At 37.1% G+C, this 18,629-nt stretch overlaps 1 protein-coding gene across 1 annotated transcript in view; it reads left to right on the forward strand.

The window, feature by feature from the left end:
- Window positions 1-18,629, forward strand: part of HLCS (holocarboxylase synthetase) — a 151,914-nt gene that overhangs the window by 112,119 nt on the left and 21,166 nt on the right. Inside the window, exons 7-8 of the mRNA XM_089508109.1 lie at window positions 15,379-15,446; window positions 16,670-16,830. Of these exons, the coding sequence (XP_089364235.1) occupies window positions 15,379-15,446; window positions 16,670-16,830 (229 nt within the window). The remainder of the gene's footprint in view (window positions 1-15,378; window positions 15,447-16,669; window positions 16,831-18,629) is intronic.

The raw sequence follows: 18,629 nt of genomic DNA on the forward strand, positions 1-18,629 counted from the left end.
CTTTTGTCTTTCTATATTAGGAGTGGAAATCCCTGGGTGGCAGCCTTACAGATGCTATTGAATTGAAATTCCCAACCGTCTTAGCCAGCATAGTCAGTGGTGATGAATCCTGGGACTTGCAGTCCAACAACATCTAGAGAGCCTCAGTTCATACCCTTGGTCTAGATAAACATTTTGTTTTCTTCCTCTAGTCAGTGAGATAGCATTATGTCCATGTGAATGTTTTTATTTTCAGCATATAATGCATTTAATATTAATTTTGATTATTCTATCCTGTTGCTTACAAGAAACAATTCTAATAAATTAACCACTCACAATATTGTGGAAATCATTGCCAAATCATAGCCAAAGGTTGCAGTTTTAAAGCCTATGTACCAAACATTTTACAGAATGTAGGTACATTTATTCTTCAGTAATTGGTACATTTTATCAAAGTTACGTATGTAAGATGTGTGGTAATTTTTTATCAATTTTTGTTGGTGTTTTGCTATTTAAAAATGTGAAAACCCCTGTATATATCTAAAGACTAATAAACAGCTTCAGAGTGGTAAAAGATGGATAGCTGCTTAGACTGCTCTGTTGACAGAACTTCTGTGCATTATAAAGAATACCTTACTCTTTTCAGAGTGAAAATACATTGGAATGCTTTCTGGTCTCATTGTGCAGTTGGAAGCATGGCATGCTAATCCTTTTGTACATACATTCTTATCATGGCATTCACATTGTTCTGATGTTTTTACACAAGCTTGAAGGAATTTAATGTATCTGCTAAATAAGGATTTTGGAAATAGTTGTTTGCTGTCTGTCTTACAGAAGTGAATGCTGGGTATTTTCATTTTTTCCCTCATTGTCTTCATTTATTTTAGTTACTATTTTAGATAATAGTTTAATTTTATGTAAACTCATTATAAGCAAAAGAAGGCTTAACCTTTCTTGGGCTCATCAAAAGTAGTAGTATTTTTACTGTATGTAAACCTGCCTTGAGCTGAAGCATACTGCTTTTGTCATGTATGTTCAGTCAGTACCTTTGTATCTGTATGATGTCTTTGTAATATTTTATGGTCCAGCCCTTTGGCGAGTGTTGTCGACAACTCCAGTAATTTTTGTTTAATTCCCCTGAAGAAGGCTATTTTCATACAGGCCAAAATGCAAAGCTTTTCAAAAGAAGAAACACTTGATCACCTGGTAGCACATGGAGGTTATCTTTTTTCAATTTCCCCTCATATCTATACTTTTAGCAACCATTCTACTAATACATTATATAACTATAGGTTACCTCCAAAGTATAATACCAGTATAGTGGAGAAATGCATGTGGAAATGCTATATATTACCTTGTTCAGCCTGTACACATTTTCATTCCATTGTGCCGTTTTGATAAAAGCACCTCTGACAAGGAAGAGGTTGTGGTGGAACCTTCAAGTCTGCTTATATTACTTGAAATAGGGAAGTAGAAGTGTGGATATGCTATAGTTTTAGCACTTCAGTCAAATAACGTGATCTCCTTATAAATTAAATGTAATCCTGGAGGCAATATTATAATTCAGGAGTAAGCAACCTTTTATGAGCATGGTTTGTAGTACTTCTCCCACTATCTTTGACCATTAGCCATGCTGGCTTGGTTTTATGGGAACTGGACTTCAAAACATCATAAAGATGCTAGTTGCCTATTGTAATTAGTGTGTTAGGCAGCAGTTGAGTTGTCATGGTTCATGGATTGCAAAGACTATGCAAAAGTGTACTTTTCAAGTAAAAATACAGCGGTCCCTTGCCTTACGCAGGGGATCCGTTCTGCCCCCCATGCGTAAGGCAAATAGTGCATATGCTTGAGCGCCATTGAAAATAATGGGGTTCGTCCATGTCACAAGGTGTGGCGTGTGTGCCAGGGGCGCACACACCATTGCCATTTCTATAGTGCAACTTTCAGCATAATCTGAAAGCCACATATAGCGTGCATGCGTGCGTATGACACAGGCACACTGTATCATTAAAAATTCCACTGAAAGTATCATCATTAGGTCTTGTCTGGAACTTTCAAAACTTGTTGCATGCAGCCATGTAAACAATAATATGTAAATACCTCAAATTCAACTGACCAAACATTATATACAGTGGGTCTGTATATCTATTTTACTACTCTAGTTTTTCTACAGAGTAGCTGAAGTGTTCATCCCAAATACTAAGGGGAGGGACCATTCAATGGTCTGTTTACTTTTTGTGGTAATAGAAATTTAATTTTGGTTTGTCTGGGAAATGGACAGCTGTGTGAACAGCTGAATTGCACTGAAGCATCTGGCAAAATTCAGGGACATACTGCTTTTGGAACAATGAAAGTCTAAAAATGTAACACTTGCAACATTAGAAATCCCCATAAAAGACATAACTTGCTTTTTCTTTCTCTTGTAAGCATTTTTGATGATAATACATGGCAGCTCTCATAAAATAATTTTATTTCAGCCTTAGGTTCTTTCTGTAAAATGCCTCAGTGGCATAATAAGGAGGTAACTCTAAAAGTACCTCCTTTTAGTAAAAGGTGCTTTAAAAGTCTTCATATATTACAGTAAGTGCTGTTGAGTATAGTTCACCTTCTATAAGCATTTCTAGCTTTTACCAGAATTCTTTTTCCCTTCTGTCTAGGACTAACTTATTTATATATATTAAATTAGTCCTAGACAAACTGCTGTTTGATAGTGCTCTCAGTTTAAATTAGTCCTACATTAGTCTGTCTATGATTAATTCCAATATATTAAAAAGAAACACCCATATATCTGCATTTTGTTTGGTATCCACTTTACCTTGCTCTTTACAGGATTGCTTGTCACTACTAGGAAGTTAGAGAACCAACACAGTGTAGTGGTTTAAGCATTGGCCTACAACTCTAGAGATCAGAGTTTGATTCCATGGTCGACCATGGAAACGTACTTGATGACCTTGGGTGAGTCACACATTCTCAGGCTGCATACTCAGTGCAGAAATAATCCAGATTGACCCCACTTAAACTGCCATGGCTCAATGCTATGACATTCAGGGAACTGTAGTTTGTTGTGGCACCAATGCCTTCTGACAGAGAAGGCAAAATGTCTCGCAGAACTACAAATTCCATAGCATTGAGCCATGGCAGTTAAAGTGTCAACCTAGATTTTTTCTGCTGTGCAAATGTAGACTTAGTCTCAGAAAACCCCATGATAGGTTCCTCTTAGGGTCATCATAAACTTCTTGAAGGCACACAGCAACTACACAACTAGAAGTTACATATCCTGTTTGTTGAGCAAGATGCTTTAAAATGTCCCTTTTTGTTTTTTCTAGTATTAAGTGTCTTGAACTATCTATATGATAAAAATAATAGTAAATACATATTTTGTTTTACATGCACAGTTATACTTTTCTTCCTGCTGCTGAAAAATCTGCAACCCTCACTGGAGTGTGGTGGGGCAATGGAATGCCTGTCATTAAATATTTAATTCCATTTCATTGTGCTGGCTTGGCTTCTGTGCTACAGTTTTTCCTGTCCTAGGCCTTTATTGTTGCTATTGGATATCATATACAGTTCTTAGACTCTTCCTGAACTACCCACTTACATTTCTATTACAGTTGTCCCTCCATATTTGCTAGGGGGGAACAAGACCCCTGTGAATATGGAAAAACCGCAAATAACAAAAACACCATGTTTTTACCTGAAGGACACCTCTCTAGGAATCTCTAGGTCTTCCAGTACAACTCTGTGGTCAATGTCCAACATACACTGACCATAGAATGGCACTGGAGTAGCTACAAATGGTCTTTCAGTGCAACTTTTAGTTAAAGTTGACCACAGAGTTGCACTGGAGGACCTAGACAGTCCTAGAGAGAACATACTAATGAAATCCGTGAATAACCAAATCCACAAACATCAAAGCCGCAAATATGGAAGGATGACTGTATTATTATTATTATTATTATTATTATTATTATTATTATTATGCTTTATGTATATAGCACTGTAGATTTACACAGCACAGTACATACAATCAATAAAATACATAAAAATAGATAAAAATAAGCCTGCCTGTGGTGTACATTGTAGAAAATAATAAAATAATACATATTAATACAAAAGAGGCAACAAATTAAAAACATCAAATAATAAACATGCAATGCCTGGGAATGCTTCCCTGAACAGTATAGTCTTCAGCTCAGTTTTGAAACTGGTCAAAGAAGTGATAAGCCATGCTTGTGGGGGAAGAAGGTTCCAGGAATGAGGGGCAGCAAATGGAAAGGGACAAATCCGGAATGGAGCAGTAAAAATCCTAGGCTGAGACAGCAGCCCTTGACTACCAGAACGGAGGTGCGAGTGGGAAGGTGAGGAGAAAGAAGGTCTGATAAATAAGGAGGGGCCAGCCCATGCAGGGCTTTAAAAGTCAACAACAGAAGCTTATACTGAATACGGAAAGGGTGGGGGAGCCAGTGAAGGGATGATAATAACGGAGAGATGTGGTCGAAATGGTGAGCAGATGTGATAATGCAAGCAACTGAATGCTAGACCGAAATTCAAGGACGGAAGTGAGAAAGAGGAAGCCCTGCCAGAAGAAGGTTACAAAAATCTAGTCTCGAGACGACTAGGACATAGATCAAAATCTTGGCAATAGAGGTAGAGAGAAATGGTCAAATTTTAGTAATATTATACAAAACGAATCTACATGCCTTGGCTGTGCACTGAATCTGGGGGATACACAACAGAGAAGAGTCAAAAATGAAATCAAGACTGCAGGCTTCCTGGACAGGTTGAATAGAAATGTTGTCAACAGAAACCGAAAAGGAATATTGAATGGTAGGCTTTGGTGGAAAAACAAGAAGCTCTATTTTGGACATACTGAGCTTCAAACACCGATGGCGCATTGACTGAGAGACAGCTGCAAGACAAAATGAAACTTGCTGTTCAAGACCTGGAGAAAGGTGAAAGGTGGAAAGATACAGTTGAGTGTCATCGGTGTACAGATGATAGGAGAAGCAAAAATAACTGATGAGTTTTTCTAGGGACAATGTATAGAGAGAAAACAGTAGGCGACCCAAAACAGAGCCCTGGGGAACTCCAACAGATAACGGAACAGAAGACGCAGCCCATGACCACTGCAACAGATCTATCTGAAAGATAAGATTTAAACCAATCAAGGACAGAGTCTGAGAACCCAAGGTCAGAAAGTAAATCAACTAAAAGACCGTGATCAACGGTGTCAAAGGCCACAGACTCTCTTTTCTCTCTTCATTTGACAGAACATTACATAACCTTGAAGTACAAGCCCATTAATTGATTATTTGGTGGCCCTGGCTGTTGAGTCTTTGGCTTTTTTTAAACCGTGTTTTAATACAATAAAGAATGAAAGCAATCATACTGATCAATGACGTTAAAAAAATACTCAGATTTCTGTTCTATTTTTTTCTCATTTTAGTTGAATTAGTCTTATGGTGTTGCATTTTTGCAAGTGAATATTCCAACATAGCTTTTCTGAGGAAACACTGTCCATAATCTTGGATTGTATTTTCTTCTGCTGCTTTTTTCTTTTAAGAATCTCCTTGTGATTTTTCTTTCAAAATTAAGTGGAAGGCCAATAAATGAAAGTAAATCTGTTAGTGACTGAGAAAGTCATGTGTTAGAAAGAGAATGGTCTTGCATGGAAGTTAGATCGAATTTTCCTAAGCCATTATGTTCATTGAAGTTCTAAAAATAATTTTAAAAATAACAAGCACCATATTGGAAGCATATGAAATTTTTGACTTAGATCATTAGTTTGAAAGCAGCTCAGGTTTTTAGTTATGACAAAGTGATGGCCTTTTCGAAAATAACTGACCATCTGATCTCCTTCCTACTAGATGTTTTCATCGTGAGAAGAGTCATTACATCCTTTCCTGCTGCTGTCAACAACAGAGTGAACAGTTAAGCATAGACAAATGGAATCAGTTCAGTTTTATCTGGGATATTCCCATTTGTGGAAGTGGCCTCTTGGTTGATTTTTTTCCCAGACTGTGACCCAACAATATGACACATTTTATATGTTTTCTGTTCACCAGTGTTTTCTAACTGAACATTTGTCTATAAGCTTATTATTTTACACTGCCTATCTGTATAATAACTATTCTGAAGTTTAACACAGGATGCATTTGTACTACAGAAACAATGTAGTTTGACACCACTTTAGCTGCCATGGCTCATTGCAATGGAATCCTGGGGGTTATAGTTGGTTGTGGCACCAGAACCTGCTGACAAGAAAAGGAAGTTAAAGTGATGTCAGTCAGCATTATTTCTGCAGTGCAGTTGCAGCCACAGAGACTTTGTTCTAATTTTGTAAGCCAAGAGGCTTGTGTTGAACACATTTTGCACCCCCTTCCTTCTCTAACTCCAAAACACTTCACAAACAACTTAAGGTGCACTTTTAAGATTTTTAAAGGTGCATTGAATTTTTCCTTCACTTCTGACACTGGATGGTCATTCCCAAAAATAAGGATCATATTTGGCTGTAACCTTGCTGTTCACATAGAAACAGGAAACATTATGCTCTCTAGTTGCCTGTGCAGTAGGAGGACCAGAAAGTGATGTCTCATCACTTCCAGTTTCAATTTTGGTCATTCTGAAGAGGGAGGATGAGTATTGGCAAGGGGGACAAACCACCATATTTGGTTGTGGTTTTTAGCCATATTTGATATTTTGGCCAAAAATTACTATAAATATGGGGATGTCTGGGAGCTTGCAGGGATTTCAGGGGGGCTTTTTGTATGCCACACTTTCCCTACCTATATCTTTGCTTATGGAATTCAAAGACATAGCTGTGTTAGTCTAGAAAATCAGTAAACAAAGGGATCCTGCAGCATCTTTAAGACTAACTAAACATTTGGATCCAAATGCATCTGAGGAAATAGGATCATGTCTATGAAAGCTCGTAGTACCAATTTCTGTCTTTTATTTAGTCTCAAACATGTGGCACAATTCCTTTGTTTGCTAAGAGAAATACTGATCCAAGTGTAAGTACATTTTAGCATAAATGATTGAAGTGGAAACATTAAATTCACACTGGTGGAGAGGCTGTTACTGTTTTCTGCTGCATTCATAGTCTCTATAATAAGTATGGACAAATGCTTCCTTTTCAGAAAGTAGTTAGTTACAGTACTAGTTTTCCTTTGTATTTTGTTTCTGGAGGACCTATCCAAACTTCCCCAAGTAAGAAGTAAATACTGTAATCTGTTTTAACCACCTCCTTCTTTTCTGTGAAAAATAGCAAGCAAACCCAGATACCTTTTAACCAGATATGGAACAGTATATTTTATTTTGTTTTGCACAACTGTCAAATAATGTCCTTGAAAAGGTCTGAAGGATTTCTTAATGTTTTAACTGAGTAGTCAGTTTAGTCCAGTTTTATGCATCCTAGACAGGTTTTAATTTTCTGTTTCTCATTCTGTGTGAGCAGTTTATAGTAGCTTAAAACTCAGATTTCTTTCATGATGCTTCTGTTTGTTAAGTTATATTATTTTATTTCTTTGAAACATACTCTTAAGAGCAGTGAGCAATTTACGGTAACAAGACAATCCTTGTCTTTACATATTTGCAATCTAAAAATATTTAACAGGAAAGGAAAAAGGGGTTGAGAGGGAGGAGTGCAGAGTATAATTTCAGTGTTTTTCCTATTATGATATAAGGTATGTTAAAAGGAAGAAAATCAGAATTATTTTTAAAAGAATTTATAATGAAAACAAATTCCTTATTTTCATTTATGACTCTATTGGACGTTTCCTTTTTTACTATTATTTTGTAATATTGACAACATGAACATAAAAAGGTTTCACTGAGTAAAAATATTCTTTACAGTTGAAGTTTTAGAATTTTACCTTATGTATGAATCAACCTTTCTAATTTTCCTAGTGTTTTGCTGGCAAATAAATTAAAGCCTGTTTTCCTAGTTGAAAATATTTATTTATTATATTTTATTTAATAGAATGTTTATTCCTCATCCTATAACAAGCTATCTCAGGGTAGCTTACAAAAAGCATTAAAGTTACACAGTTTAAAACAATTAAATAATTAAATTACAGTAAGTTAACAGTTTTGGGATGAATTAATGGGGCCCAGAGGCTTCGATGAAAAGCCACATTTTTAACATGGTGCCTAAATGATACGAGTGTTGGTGCTAGTTGGGCCTGTGTAGGGGCCACATTTCCCTAGCACCTTTACAGTGCAATTCTTTGCATTTCTCATCAAAAATCCCCCACTGACTTCAGTTGGATTTAATTCTGCGTAAGTATATGTAGTGCCAGTGAGGTGTAGTGGTTTGAACATTGTACTATGACTCTGGAAACCAGGGTTTGAATCCCCACTCAGCCATGGCATCCCATTGGGCAACCTTGGACAAGTCATGCTTTTTCAACCTCAGAGGAAGGCAAAGGCAACCTGCCTCTTAACAAATCTTGCCAAAAAACCAACATGATAGGCTTACCTTAGGGTTGTCATAAGGTGGAACCTGCTTGAAGGCACACAGCAACAAGTGTGTTTAGGCAGAAGATCTCATCTGATTTTGGAAGCTAAGCAAGATCAAGTCTCATTAGTACTTGGCAAGAGACAGCTCAAGGATACCAGGTGTTGTTGGCTATATTTCAGCGGATAGAAACTGCAAACCTCTTCTGAGGATTTCTTGTTTATGAAAAGCCTGTGAGATTCATGGAGTTGCTATGAGTTAACAGGTGATTTGAAAGCATATACAGTACTTACAAGTGTGTAAGTTGCCTAAGACAAAGTTGCTCATTTCATTTCCTTGATATAACAATACTCCTTTAATTTGTTTCTTAAAATGACTTATTAGTTGTTAAATTGTTAGAAGTGCTATTATTTCACTCACTGATAATTTTAGGGGAAAAATTGAAAAAATAGTTCTTGGCAAGTGACATTAAAAACATAATAAGGTTTTGCAAACATAGGTTAACTTCAGTCTAATTTCACTTTCATTTAGGAGTGGGTGTTTACCACATGAGTCAGTTATTTCAGGTCATTCTGGTTAAAAGTTCTTCTCCCACACTAGAAAAGGTAGCAGAATAGCAGTGTATTCTTTTGCACCATCACTACACTTGCATTTCAATACTGTTAGTTCCTGTATTTGATTTTTCACGAATTTGAAACAGAACAATTCAGTTTACATCACCTTGTTTATACTGCCTCCTACTCCATGATTTTTGTGGCTGTTTTTTTAAAGGAAGCTGTAAGTGTGCAATTGCGTGGTTATATAATAATGACAGTATTATGGAACACACCCCCCCAGTTCCCTACCCAGATAGATCAGGTTGATGAACGCACACCATGTGACTTCCGCTTTTTTCTACAATTCAGTACTTGCCTGGTTCCATTTCTATACATTTACTCTTTGAACTTTTTCTGAACACTGTTGTTTCTCTGACATTAATCCTTAATAGGATGGCATTGGAATTGTAATGTTGTGTTACTCCCCCTTATTTTAAAAAATAATAAAAAACTAATAAACTGGATAATTAATTGCATCATTACTCCTGGGAACTCTTAGGAATCCCTGTCTCCTCCCAGCCCAACCATTAGAAGTCTGGGATTACCCTGATGGAGATCCCCAGAGACTCCCCAAGGGAAGAGAATGAAACCACAGCCACTCTGCATCTCTCAAAAGCATACTACCTCCAAATGTAAGAGATCAAAATATGGGGACTCAAAAATACAACGCCTAGTATGCAGGGTGCAACTGTGGTATAGTGGATTATTAACAGATTTTTTTTCCAGTGGGAAAAGAATTGATTTTCAAATGAGCCAACAGCTGTCCAACACCAGTACAGCATCATGGCATGTGATAAGGACCAGACAGAAGAATTAATGCAGGGCAATTGCAGTATAACAGCATCATGTGATAAACCCTTTTAAATCTGCTTTAAATTTATTTCTGACAAGCCATCATGCCAGTTTTTAACGGAGCAGCATTGCCATTTTTGCAGATATGAAGTGGAACAAAAAGTAGAATTTGGTGCTGAGGAGTGTGGAGGGAGTCATAATTAGGTTTCAAAGTTCTATTGTTTGATGCTATCAGAATAGATTCTAGTATATTTCAAAAGGTTCTCTCTATTTCTTAGTTGTACCTCTTAAGAATTGTAAGATTATTATCCTCATGGTGAATTTTTTAAAAAAGAAATGAAGTAGAACAGGCTGGAGATACCAATGTTCTTGAGGATAATCACATATGATCTGAAACACTTTGGGGCCTGCCCCTCTTTCTCTGCCCAAAAGGCACTCACCCAGATTTGTTTCATTTGATTAGATAGGTATTGTAATGTTATAAAACAAAACCCATGGTTTAAGATTTTTAAAAATTATACTAAAATGTAAGCATAACACATTCTTCAGATATCTGCCAAAATGTTCAGCAATAATAATTTAGCAGGAGTTAAAAGGGGAGACTTGCTGCCCATCTAGGATTTTTGAAAGATGTGAAAGAAAAGTGTCCTTTCGTTTTAACAAATATCTGGCTGTTTTATTCCACTGTGAGATCTGCATTTTTGACTGCCAGTGCAAATCCCACCTCTCCCAGTCTGAAGCAAATTTAAGTAGAGGGAGACCTTGTTATCCATTCCAAGGCTTCCTGTGGATACCAAAATCTGTGGATGCTTAAGTCCCATTATATACAGTGGTGTAATAATATGGTGTCCCTTATATAAAATGGAAATTTAAAAATATTTTCAAGCTGTGGATTTTTGAATCCATGGAAACGGAAGGCTGACTTCATAGCCCTTGTATACTCAACTGTATATCCCATGGATTTGTATTTGTGATTTAGTTTACACTTACTAGAATTCTTTCCACTATTATGAAGCAAATGTAATATCTAGCTTTTTCCATGACAGAGAAATGGCCCTTTTGTAATAGATTATGCAGATTTTAGTGTAGTTTCACTTTTTTCTGTTGTGAAAATACCTTTAAATGTTTGATTCCATGAATGAATGGATAAGGTCTAAATGTCTCGCCACATACAGCTAGGTACCTTCTTAGCTACCACAGGAAACTCTTCCCATCCCTTATGTCTCTTTTTCAGGCAGTATTCACACTGCAGAAATAATGCAGATTGACATCACTTTAACTATCATGGCTGCATGCTATGGAATCCTGGGATTTGTAGTTTGTTGTGGCACTAGAGCTCTTTGGCAGAGAAGGCTAAATATCTCCCAGAACTACAAATCTAAAAATTCATAGCACTGATCCTTGGCAGCTAAAGCTATGTCAAACTGTATTATTTCTGTAGTGTGAATACTGCCTGAAAAAGAGACATAAGGGATGAGAAGAGTTTCCTGAGGTAGCTAAGAAGGTACCTAGCTGTATGTGGCGAGACATTTAGACCATATCCATTCATCCACGGAATCAAACATTTAGAGGTGCAGTCTCCGTTGTATTTCATGGCACTCTACTTTGTTAGTAATTAGTGTGTCTTGGATTATGTATTTACAAAAATATAATCTTACAACTGTTAGGGAAATATCTAAATATTGTTATCCTATTGCAAACTCAAACTAAACCTGAACTTCAAGCCTACGGTCCATAGAGTTTTTCTTCTCTGTCTCTACTGTCATTAGTCTGACATCTGTGTGTGTGTGTATGCCTGTCGACTTGTTTAGGCAAGATATACTCACAGGTGGGTTTTCCTGTTCCTTCCTCTGAAATATAGTCTACAGCACCTAGTATTCATAGGCAGACTCCCATCCAAGTCTGCTTAGCTTCCAAGATCAGATGAGAACTGGTGCCATTAGCATATTCAGGACATTTGTGACACATGCATTGGAGAAAATTGAAGACATAATTGTGTGCTAATAGTATCTTAAACTTTTTCACCATTGGGAGTATGGACACTGCTACTTGTCATATTCTGAAAAAGCATCAATGTGTACTGAGCTTGGGGAATGTCAATAGCCTGCTAGAGTAAGGCGAGGGCATGTTCCACAGAGGCATTTGGATAAAGTGAACTGTAACGATACCAGTTTGGTATGCCCTACTTTAGAACATATCTAGAGAGTAGTCCTGTGCTCAATAGGTTTGTTTAGGACGTCAGTATTAACATTATTGCTACTGTGTCTGGAATGTTTTTCTAATGTCAATAAAAAATGGGGCATTTGGTGTAGATGGTACCAATTTGAGACATACTTCGTAAATGAAAGTACAGATTCCTTCAACAAACCATATGAGGAGAATAATTTTAAGCTACCCAAAATAAAGATGTTAAATGTTACTTCTGACCTACAGGTTTTTCAACATCTGGAATGTAATGTTGCTTTTTGTAATACCTCAGCAATACCATAACACAGCAGGGTGCATTAATGAGAGTTTCAGTCTGAAAACCACAGCATCAGTGAAATTTATAGATGTCAGGTCATTAACATTAGTCAAACATAGTTTCTGTGGTTTGAGTTCCAATTTTAAGTATGTATAATAAAAGTCATTTACTGGCCATGAAGACTGAGTGTCTTTTGGACCTGATGAAATTTCACTTTAACTATTCTGTATTAAGTACCATTTTTAATATGTTATAAGCATTTTGTGGAAAGTGCTTAATAGGCTGGTTCAGCACCATTTTAAAACTTCTGCCCAATTTAACTATTTTCCCTCAACAGTAAGAAAACGTGCAGTGACAATTGGAGATTTACATGAACTAACCATTTTGAGTTCAACATTTTCAATCTACCATGTGGTATATTGATTTGTGTGGGTTTTTTAAAATTTGTTTCTTGTGATATGGTAATTTCTGCATAGTTTTCATAGCAATTCCCAGTATGGTGTGTATAAATTCATGGCATGATCTAGTACTGTACATCATTAGGCTTTTCTGGCAATATATTGCCCTTGAGTCATCAAATATTCAACTTCTTCTGAAAGCAAGAACTTTGAAAGTAGCAAATGAAAGGGGAAAAATGATGTTACGATGTAGTGACATAAACTTTTCTTCCTATTTAGAACATAAATATATAAACCTAGACTATTTTGTTCTTGTAAAGCAATTAAGTGCTTAATAAGTATTACTATTTATTGTTCTCACATATTGAACCATGAGCATATACAGTCACCCCTGAGATCTGTTCCAGACCCACACCACCCCCGCGAAAATGGAAATCTGCCGATATTCAAGCCCCATTGGCTTGAATGGCAGTGCGGCCCTGCAGGCACCTGCGGCGTGTGCCCCATTCTAAGTCCCTCTATTTGCCCCTTGTGAGTAACCAAGGGATGCAGATCTGAAGTCCACACAAACAGGGATGACTGTATATATATAGTGTGTTACTTGAGCCATAATATTTGTTAGTCTTTAAAATATGATACTAGTACATTGTTATGTTTTTGCAACATTTGTATTCTTAATGAATGTGATAGATTATATCTAAGGTTACCTACCAGAGCTGGTTCTTCATTTTCTCCCTTTCATATTTCTGGCAGAATAAGTCTTCTGTAAGTTTTATATTTTATATTCTGTTTTTGCTACAAAGCAAAAACATCCAGGGCTACACTAAGGTAGTTTAGAATGAAAAACTTTTTACAATTGCTTCTTTCTGTTACAAAAAATATAAAATTCACAAGCAATTTATTATGGCCTTGGAAATCTGTGGCAATGCACCTAAAGTTATCTGAGATAGCATAAATAAACCTGTCTGTCTCCAGTCGTCTCAGTCTCGGTATTAGCAACCTCTCTACTTTGTATCCCTCCTTACAGAATTTCCTCTTGGCCTTCAGTAGCACAGAAGCTCAGTCTTGTCATTTGTGTGCTCTGGTAACTCCAGCCAAACCACTTAGCAGCTCCATGCATATGCTTCTTTAATCATGTTGTCGTTCTACAATCCTGTGTTTGGTGTCATAACTAAAGTTTTTTTCCCCTTTCCTGATTTTTCTTCCTCAGACTTGTAACATATGTCTTCCCTGTTATATAAAGCCCAGACACAGAGTAGAAGGGTTGCCAGTTGCTTCAGCTATATTTATAATCTGTTCATAGCACCATTTCCACATTTAAATTAGGTTTCCTTTTTTGTAACATGAAGCTGAAGCAGTCCCTCACTCTGACCAGCCGAGCTTCTAGAAGACAATATTAAACCTAAATGGAGACAAAGAACCTCTCTCAGAATCTTTCTTCCAACTCCCAGTATTACCAAAATATACTTTTAACAGCAGTGGTTTGGTGGTAGATAGTCTCAATAAGCAATTCATGTTGGCCAAGAGAAACAATTATCAAGCTCTATTTAATGTATAATGGAAGTGGGACTGGCAAAGAGATCTTCTGGCTATTGCTTAGAAAAATTAACTCTCACAGATATTTGCTTTACAGAGAGAAAAAATTGCATGACTATTCCTGTGGTTCAAGTATATGTAGTTACTCATGGCTCTTTCTGCTTCCAGAGCCAAAATACTCGTTTTTACAGTTACATGAACAATTGAGTCTTTATTTAGAGATGTTCAAAATAATTTTTGTATAATGTTCTGAGGTCTTTATACCTTCTTTATCTAGCCAAAACTATTTAAAATATCAGGTAGGAGTGAATTAGGAAGCACCTTTACTAACCATTGAAGCCAACCCTTAATTCCTGCTGATCTGTAGAGGGCACTTGTGTTTACTACTCTAGTTTGCTTTATTGTTATAATTCCATGGGTCTGTAAATCTTCCAAAATTCAGAAAAAGCTACTTTGAATGGTAGATGGTCTTCTACAAAGCACTAACCAGTGTTTAGCAACATAGTTTCTTTTCCCAAATCTGGAAATAAACCAAAATAAATTCTAGTGCCATTCAGTGTTACCATGACAGTTTTGAGAATATTCTCACAGCAAGATTTGTTTAGGTTAACAATGATTCATTGGGTAGTTTTTGACTATGCACTTCTTTCTCCCTAGTCCCAGAAGGGAACCTATATTCTTTTTAGTGAAACAATTTTAAAAGCAAAACACAAACTTAAAATCAGCCAGTGTTCTCTAGAGTTCTCAGAAGGTGTAGCTTTATTTACTGTAGTTAAATCATAATTAGTTCTCAAGGGATAGTGTCTCTTTTAAACAGTATTATTTCCACCATTCTGGTTTTTGAAATAATCAGAAACTGCTGCTGTTAGTACCTTCAGGACTACAGCCATGAATTTGTTATAAGCAGAAAATTTTTTGAGAATTTTTTCAGTTACAGAGGATAGAATAAACACTTCAAAATGAAGTTTAGGATATTTAACTACTCTTCCTAAACATATATCTGAATGATCCTTTATGTATCATTCTATTTTATTTACAATTTTCTTATAAGTTTCCTCTTTACATTTTTCTATTACCCTTTTGGCTTGTATCTGAAACAGTATGAAATCCACACACTGTTCTGACAGAAATTTGGTTTTTTGATGTAATTTGCAGGTTGATGTACAAGATACCACAAGAAATTGGTCTGATAGCAATTGCTGTTCAACAGACTCAAGGGAAAGGTAAGCTGATATAATTCTGGTGTTTGTTGAAAATCTTTATCCAATGAAAATTCAAAAGTTGAAACCAGATTTAATCATATCTAAAACAGACCCTTGAAATCAATGGGATTTACTACAATAAGTTATTAACTTTGATTTCAGTAAGTCTTCTCAGTGTGATTAAATCTTTATCGAAACTTATGTCATGTAGATAACTGTATACAGTGCGCCTACATTATACGCAGGCACACCATACATGGCTAAACCATAACCACAGGTGTTATCTCATGCACCAGATTTTTATAGCGTGGCATGGACCACAGGTCTGGCACTCTGGCCTCATGCATCTCCCAAGTCTGGTTTATGGCTCTCAGCCCTTCCAGACTCCCTGGAACATCCTTTTTCTGACCAAAATAAAAGGGTGAATTGTCTCTTCTAGAAACCTTGACAAGAGGCAATACAACATTTAACTAGTTATAAGGCTCTCTGCACTGTTCAACATAAAAAGACCAAATTTTTCCAAGCTAGAAGAGGATAGCTAGTCACTTGTATTTCTATTTTATGTTATGTGGGAGGACATTTTTAGCAGCCTTTGTGGCCCCCAAAGGTTCTGAGGTGTAGAAAATGTACTCTTGGAGCCATTTTGCTTAAAAAGAGATTCCACCTAAACATTAAGAACGAGTTCCTGATGGTAAGAACTGTTTGACTGTGGAGTATGCTGCCTTGGAGTATAATGGAGTCTCCATCTTTGGAAGTTTCTAAACAAAGGCTGGGGGGCCATCTGTTGGGAGTTCTTTAATTGTGTATTCCTGCATGGCAGGGGATTGTACTGGATGGTACTTGTGGTCTCCCAACTCTATGATTCCATAATTGACCAGCCTTGGTCTGAATAACCTACCTGTATTAAATAACTTTGTCTTCCCACTTTGAAAAGCTTTGTAAACTGAAAACCTATATGGCTATTCCAAAATCACCCATAATCGCTGTTAAGGCAAAAGTGGGTATCTCCTGATGCATTGAAATCCCATGCTGAGGTGAACTGCAGCTTTTTGTTTTGCTAATTAATAATCGCCATGCCTGTTTCAAGCTGTGCAAGATCACTGTATGTATAGTTCAGGTATCCATGGCAGGTTTCCCTGATACCAGGGGCCATACTGACTATATATGATATAAACAAATACATTTCGTCTGTAAACAAATGTAAATTCTTCTCCATCCTTTTTCTTTTCTTCTTTTTTTTTAAGGTCGTGGAGGAAATACCTGGCTGAGTCCTGTGGGAGCTGCTTTATCAACTATTCATATCACCATTCCTTTATCTTCTCAACTGGGACAAAGAATTCCATTTATTCAGCATCTGGTTTCTTTAGCAGTTGTGGAGTCTGTTAGATCCATACCTGGGTATCAGGTATTCTGTGATTCTCTTGTATTATTTTTCATTTGACCCAAAATGACAGAAGTGGAATATATACTGTAGTTGAAATACCTTCTTCATATTTTTCATATTGAAAATTTAATTTACTTTGACCATAGGTTTGTTTTTTTTCTTCATCAGTAAGGCTGATGTTTCCATAGCGAACAAAATATTATGTTGAGGCTATGAGTCCATTTTGATTTAAAGGACTTGCTTTATTTTTGTTCTTAAACTAATGAGAGAATCTAATAAAGAAATAATAATAATAATAATAATAATAATAATAATAATAATAATACATTGACACTTGCTTCTTAGGATATTGTTGGAGCAGTTTCATTGGCTAATTTGTCCCTTTTTATAACATTTCTTTTCCCATGTCTTGTTTAATGTTGAAAATATTTTCCTCAAGCTCTGAAGTAAGAGGCTAACCATATCCTCTCAGGAGGGAATCAAGTATCCTGTCATCAGTGCTCAAATTACAAACCAATCTTCTTTAGCACCTCATCTGTTTCCTTTGAATGTAACCAATTCTTATTATTGGTGAACTGTAAAACACTGGTATTTTGCAGAAGTAGTTAGTGAAAACATATGTTGCCTACATTACACAAAATCAGCGACTTGCTCACATTTACACATGAATTTAATTAGAGTGGTATTCAGTAGCTTTTCTTATATTTTAAGGGTTCTCTTCTATTAACACTTCCCAACTTCAGGACTTCATAACCTGACTATAAAAATGCTTTATGGTGGAATTTAAAATAAAATATAATTCTTTGTAGTTGAAAGCATTAACTGTTTGAGGTGAGGGTCTTTAAAAAGCGAAAGAGTTTGTGGAAACATTTCTGTGTGTGTGTGTATATATATATATATATATATATATATATATCTTCTTTGTGGTCTCTGCGAATCATACAAATGGGTTGTACTGCACTTGCGCAGTGCTATTCAGAAAACTTCTAGAATCACTGGGCAAATTTACTTTGCAACTTTTAGCAACTTTTTGGCGGTAGCTCCACCTATCCCTTATAAGCCTCTTGCGTTCCCGCTCTTTCCTCAGTTCCTTTTTTCGGCCGCGTCAGCTGCTTGGGGAACTTCGCTTCTGCTTTTTCTTGCTTGTTCACTCAACCAGGGACGTAGTTAGGATTTTAGGAAAGGGGGGTCCAGACTAAGTGCCACCATTGTAATGGGGCTTGGGTGTGGAGGCGCAGCAACACACACCATTCATTTTTCTAGTGGAAGGGGGGGCCCGGACCCCAAGAACCCCCCCTTGGCTACGTCCCTGACTCGACTTTGACTTCAGACCGTTCTTGACAACTCTTGATCTGGAACACCCCCCCCCCATGTACTCTTGACCATTCGGCACGTCTTTGACCTCTCTTGGATTTTGATTCGGATCAACAATGTCTCCAGCACCGTTCAAAAAATGAGATGTCTGTGCTGGTAAGATCCCCATTCAGGATCTCCACTCCTCCTGCCTTCTATGCCTCGGGGACACCCATAACTCCAAGGCTTGCGCCTTGTGCAAATCCCTGACCCCACAGGCCAGGAAAAACTGCAACTCCTACCTGATCACCGCCATCTACCAAGGGGTGCTCAAGCCCCAACAAGCCGCTCGACCTGCTTCGGCACTGGCAACTTCGGAGTCGACACCGGCCGTCGCTGCTTCTGTGGCTCAGAGCTCCAAGATCAGGCCAAGTGCCACTGTAGCCCAGAGCTCCATGACTGAGCCAAGTGCCACCGCCAAGAAGCCTTCTAAGGGTCACGGGCCTGATGGAGCGGGCTCGAAGCTG

Source organism: Sceloporus occidentalis, unplaced genomic scaffold (assembly GCF_023333645.1).
Source record: "Sceloporus occidentalis isolate IW3139 unplaced genomic scaffold, rSceOcc1.0.p SCAF_2, whole genome shotgun sequence".
Classification (NCBI taxonomy): domain Eukaryota; kingdom Metazoa; phylum Chordata; class Lepidosauria; order Squamata; family Phrynosomatidae; genus Sceloporus; species Sceloporus occidentalis.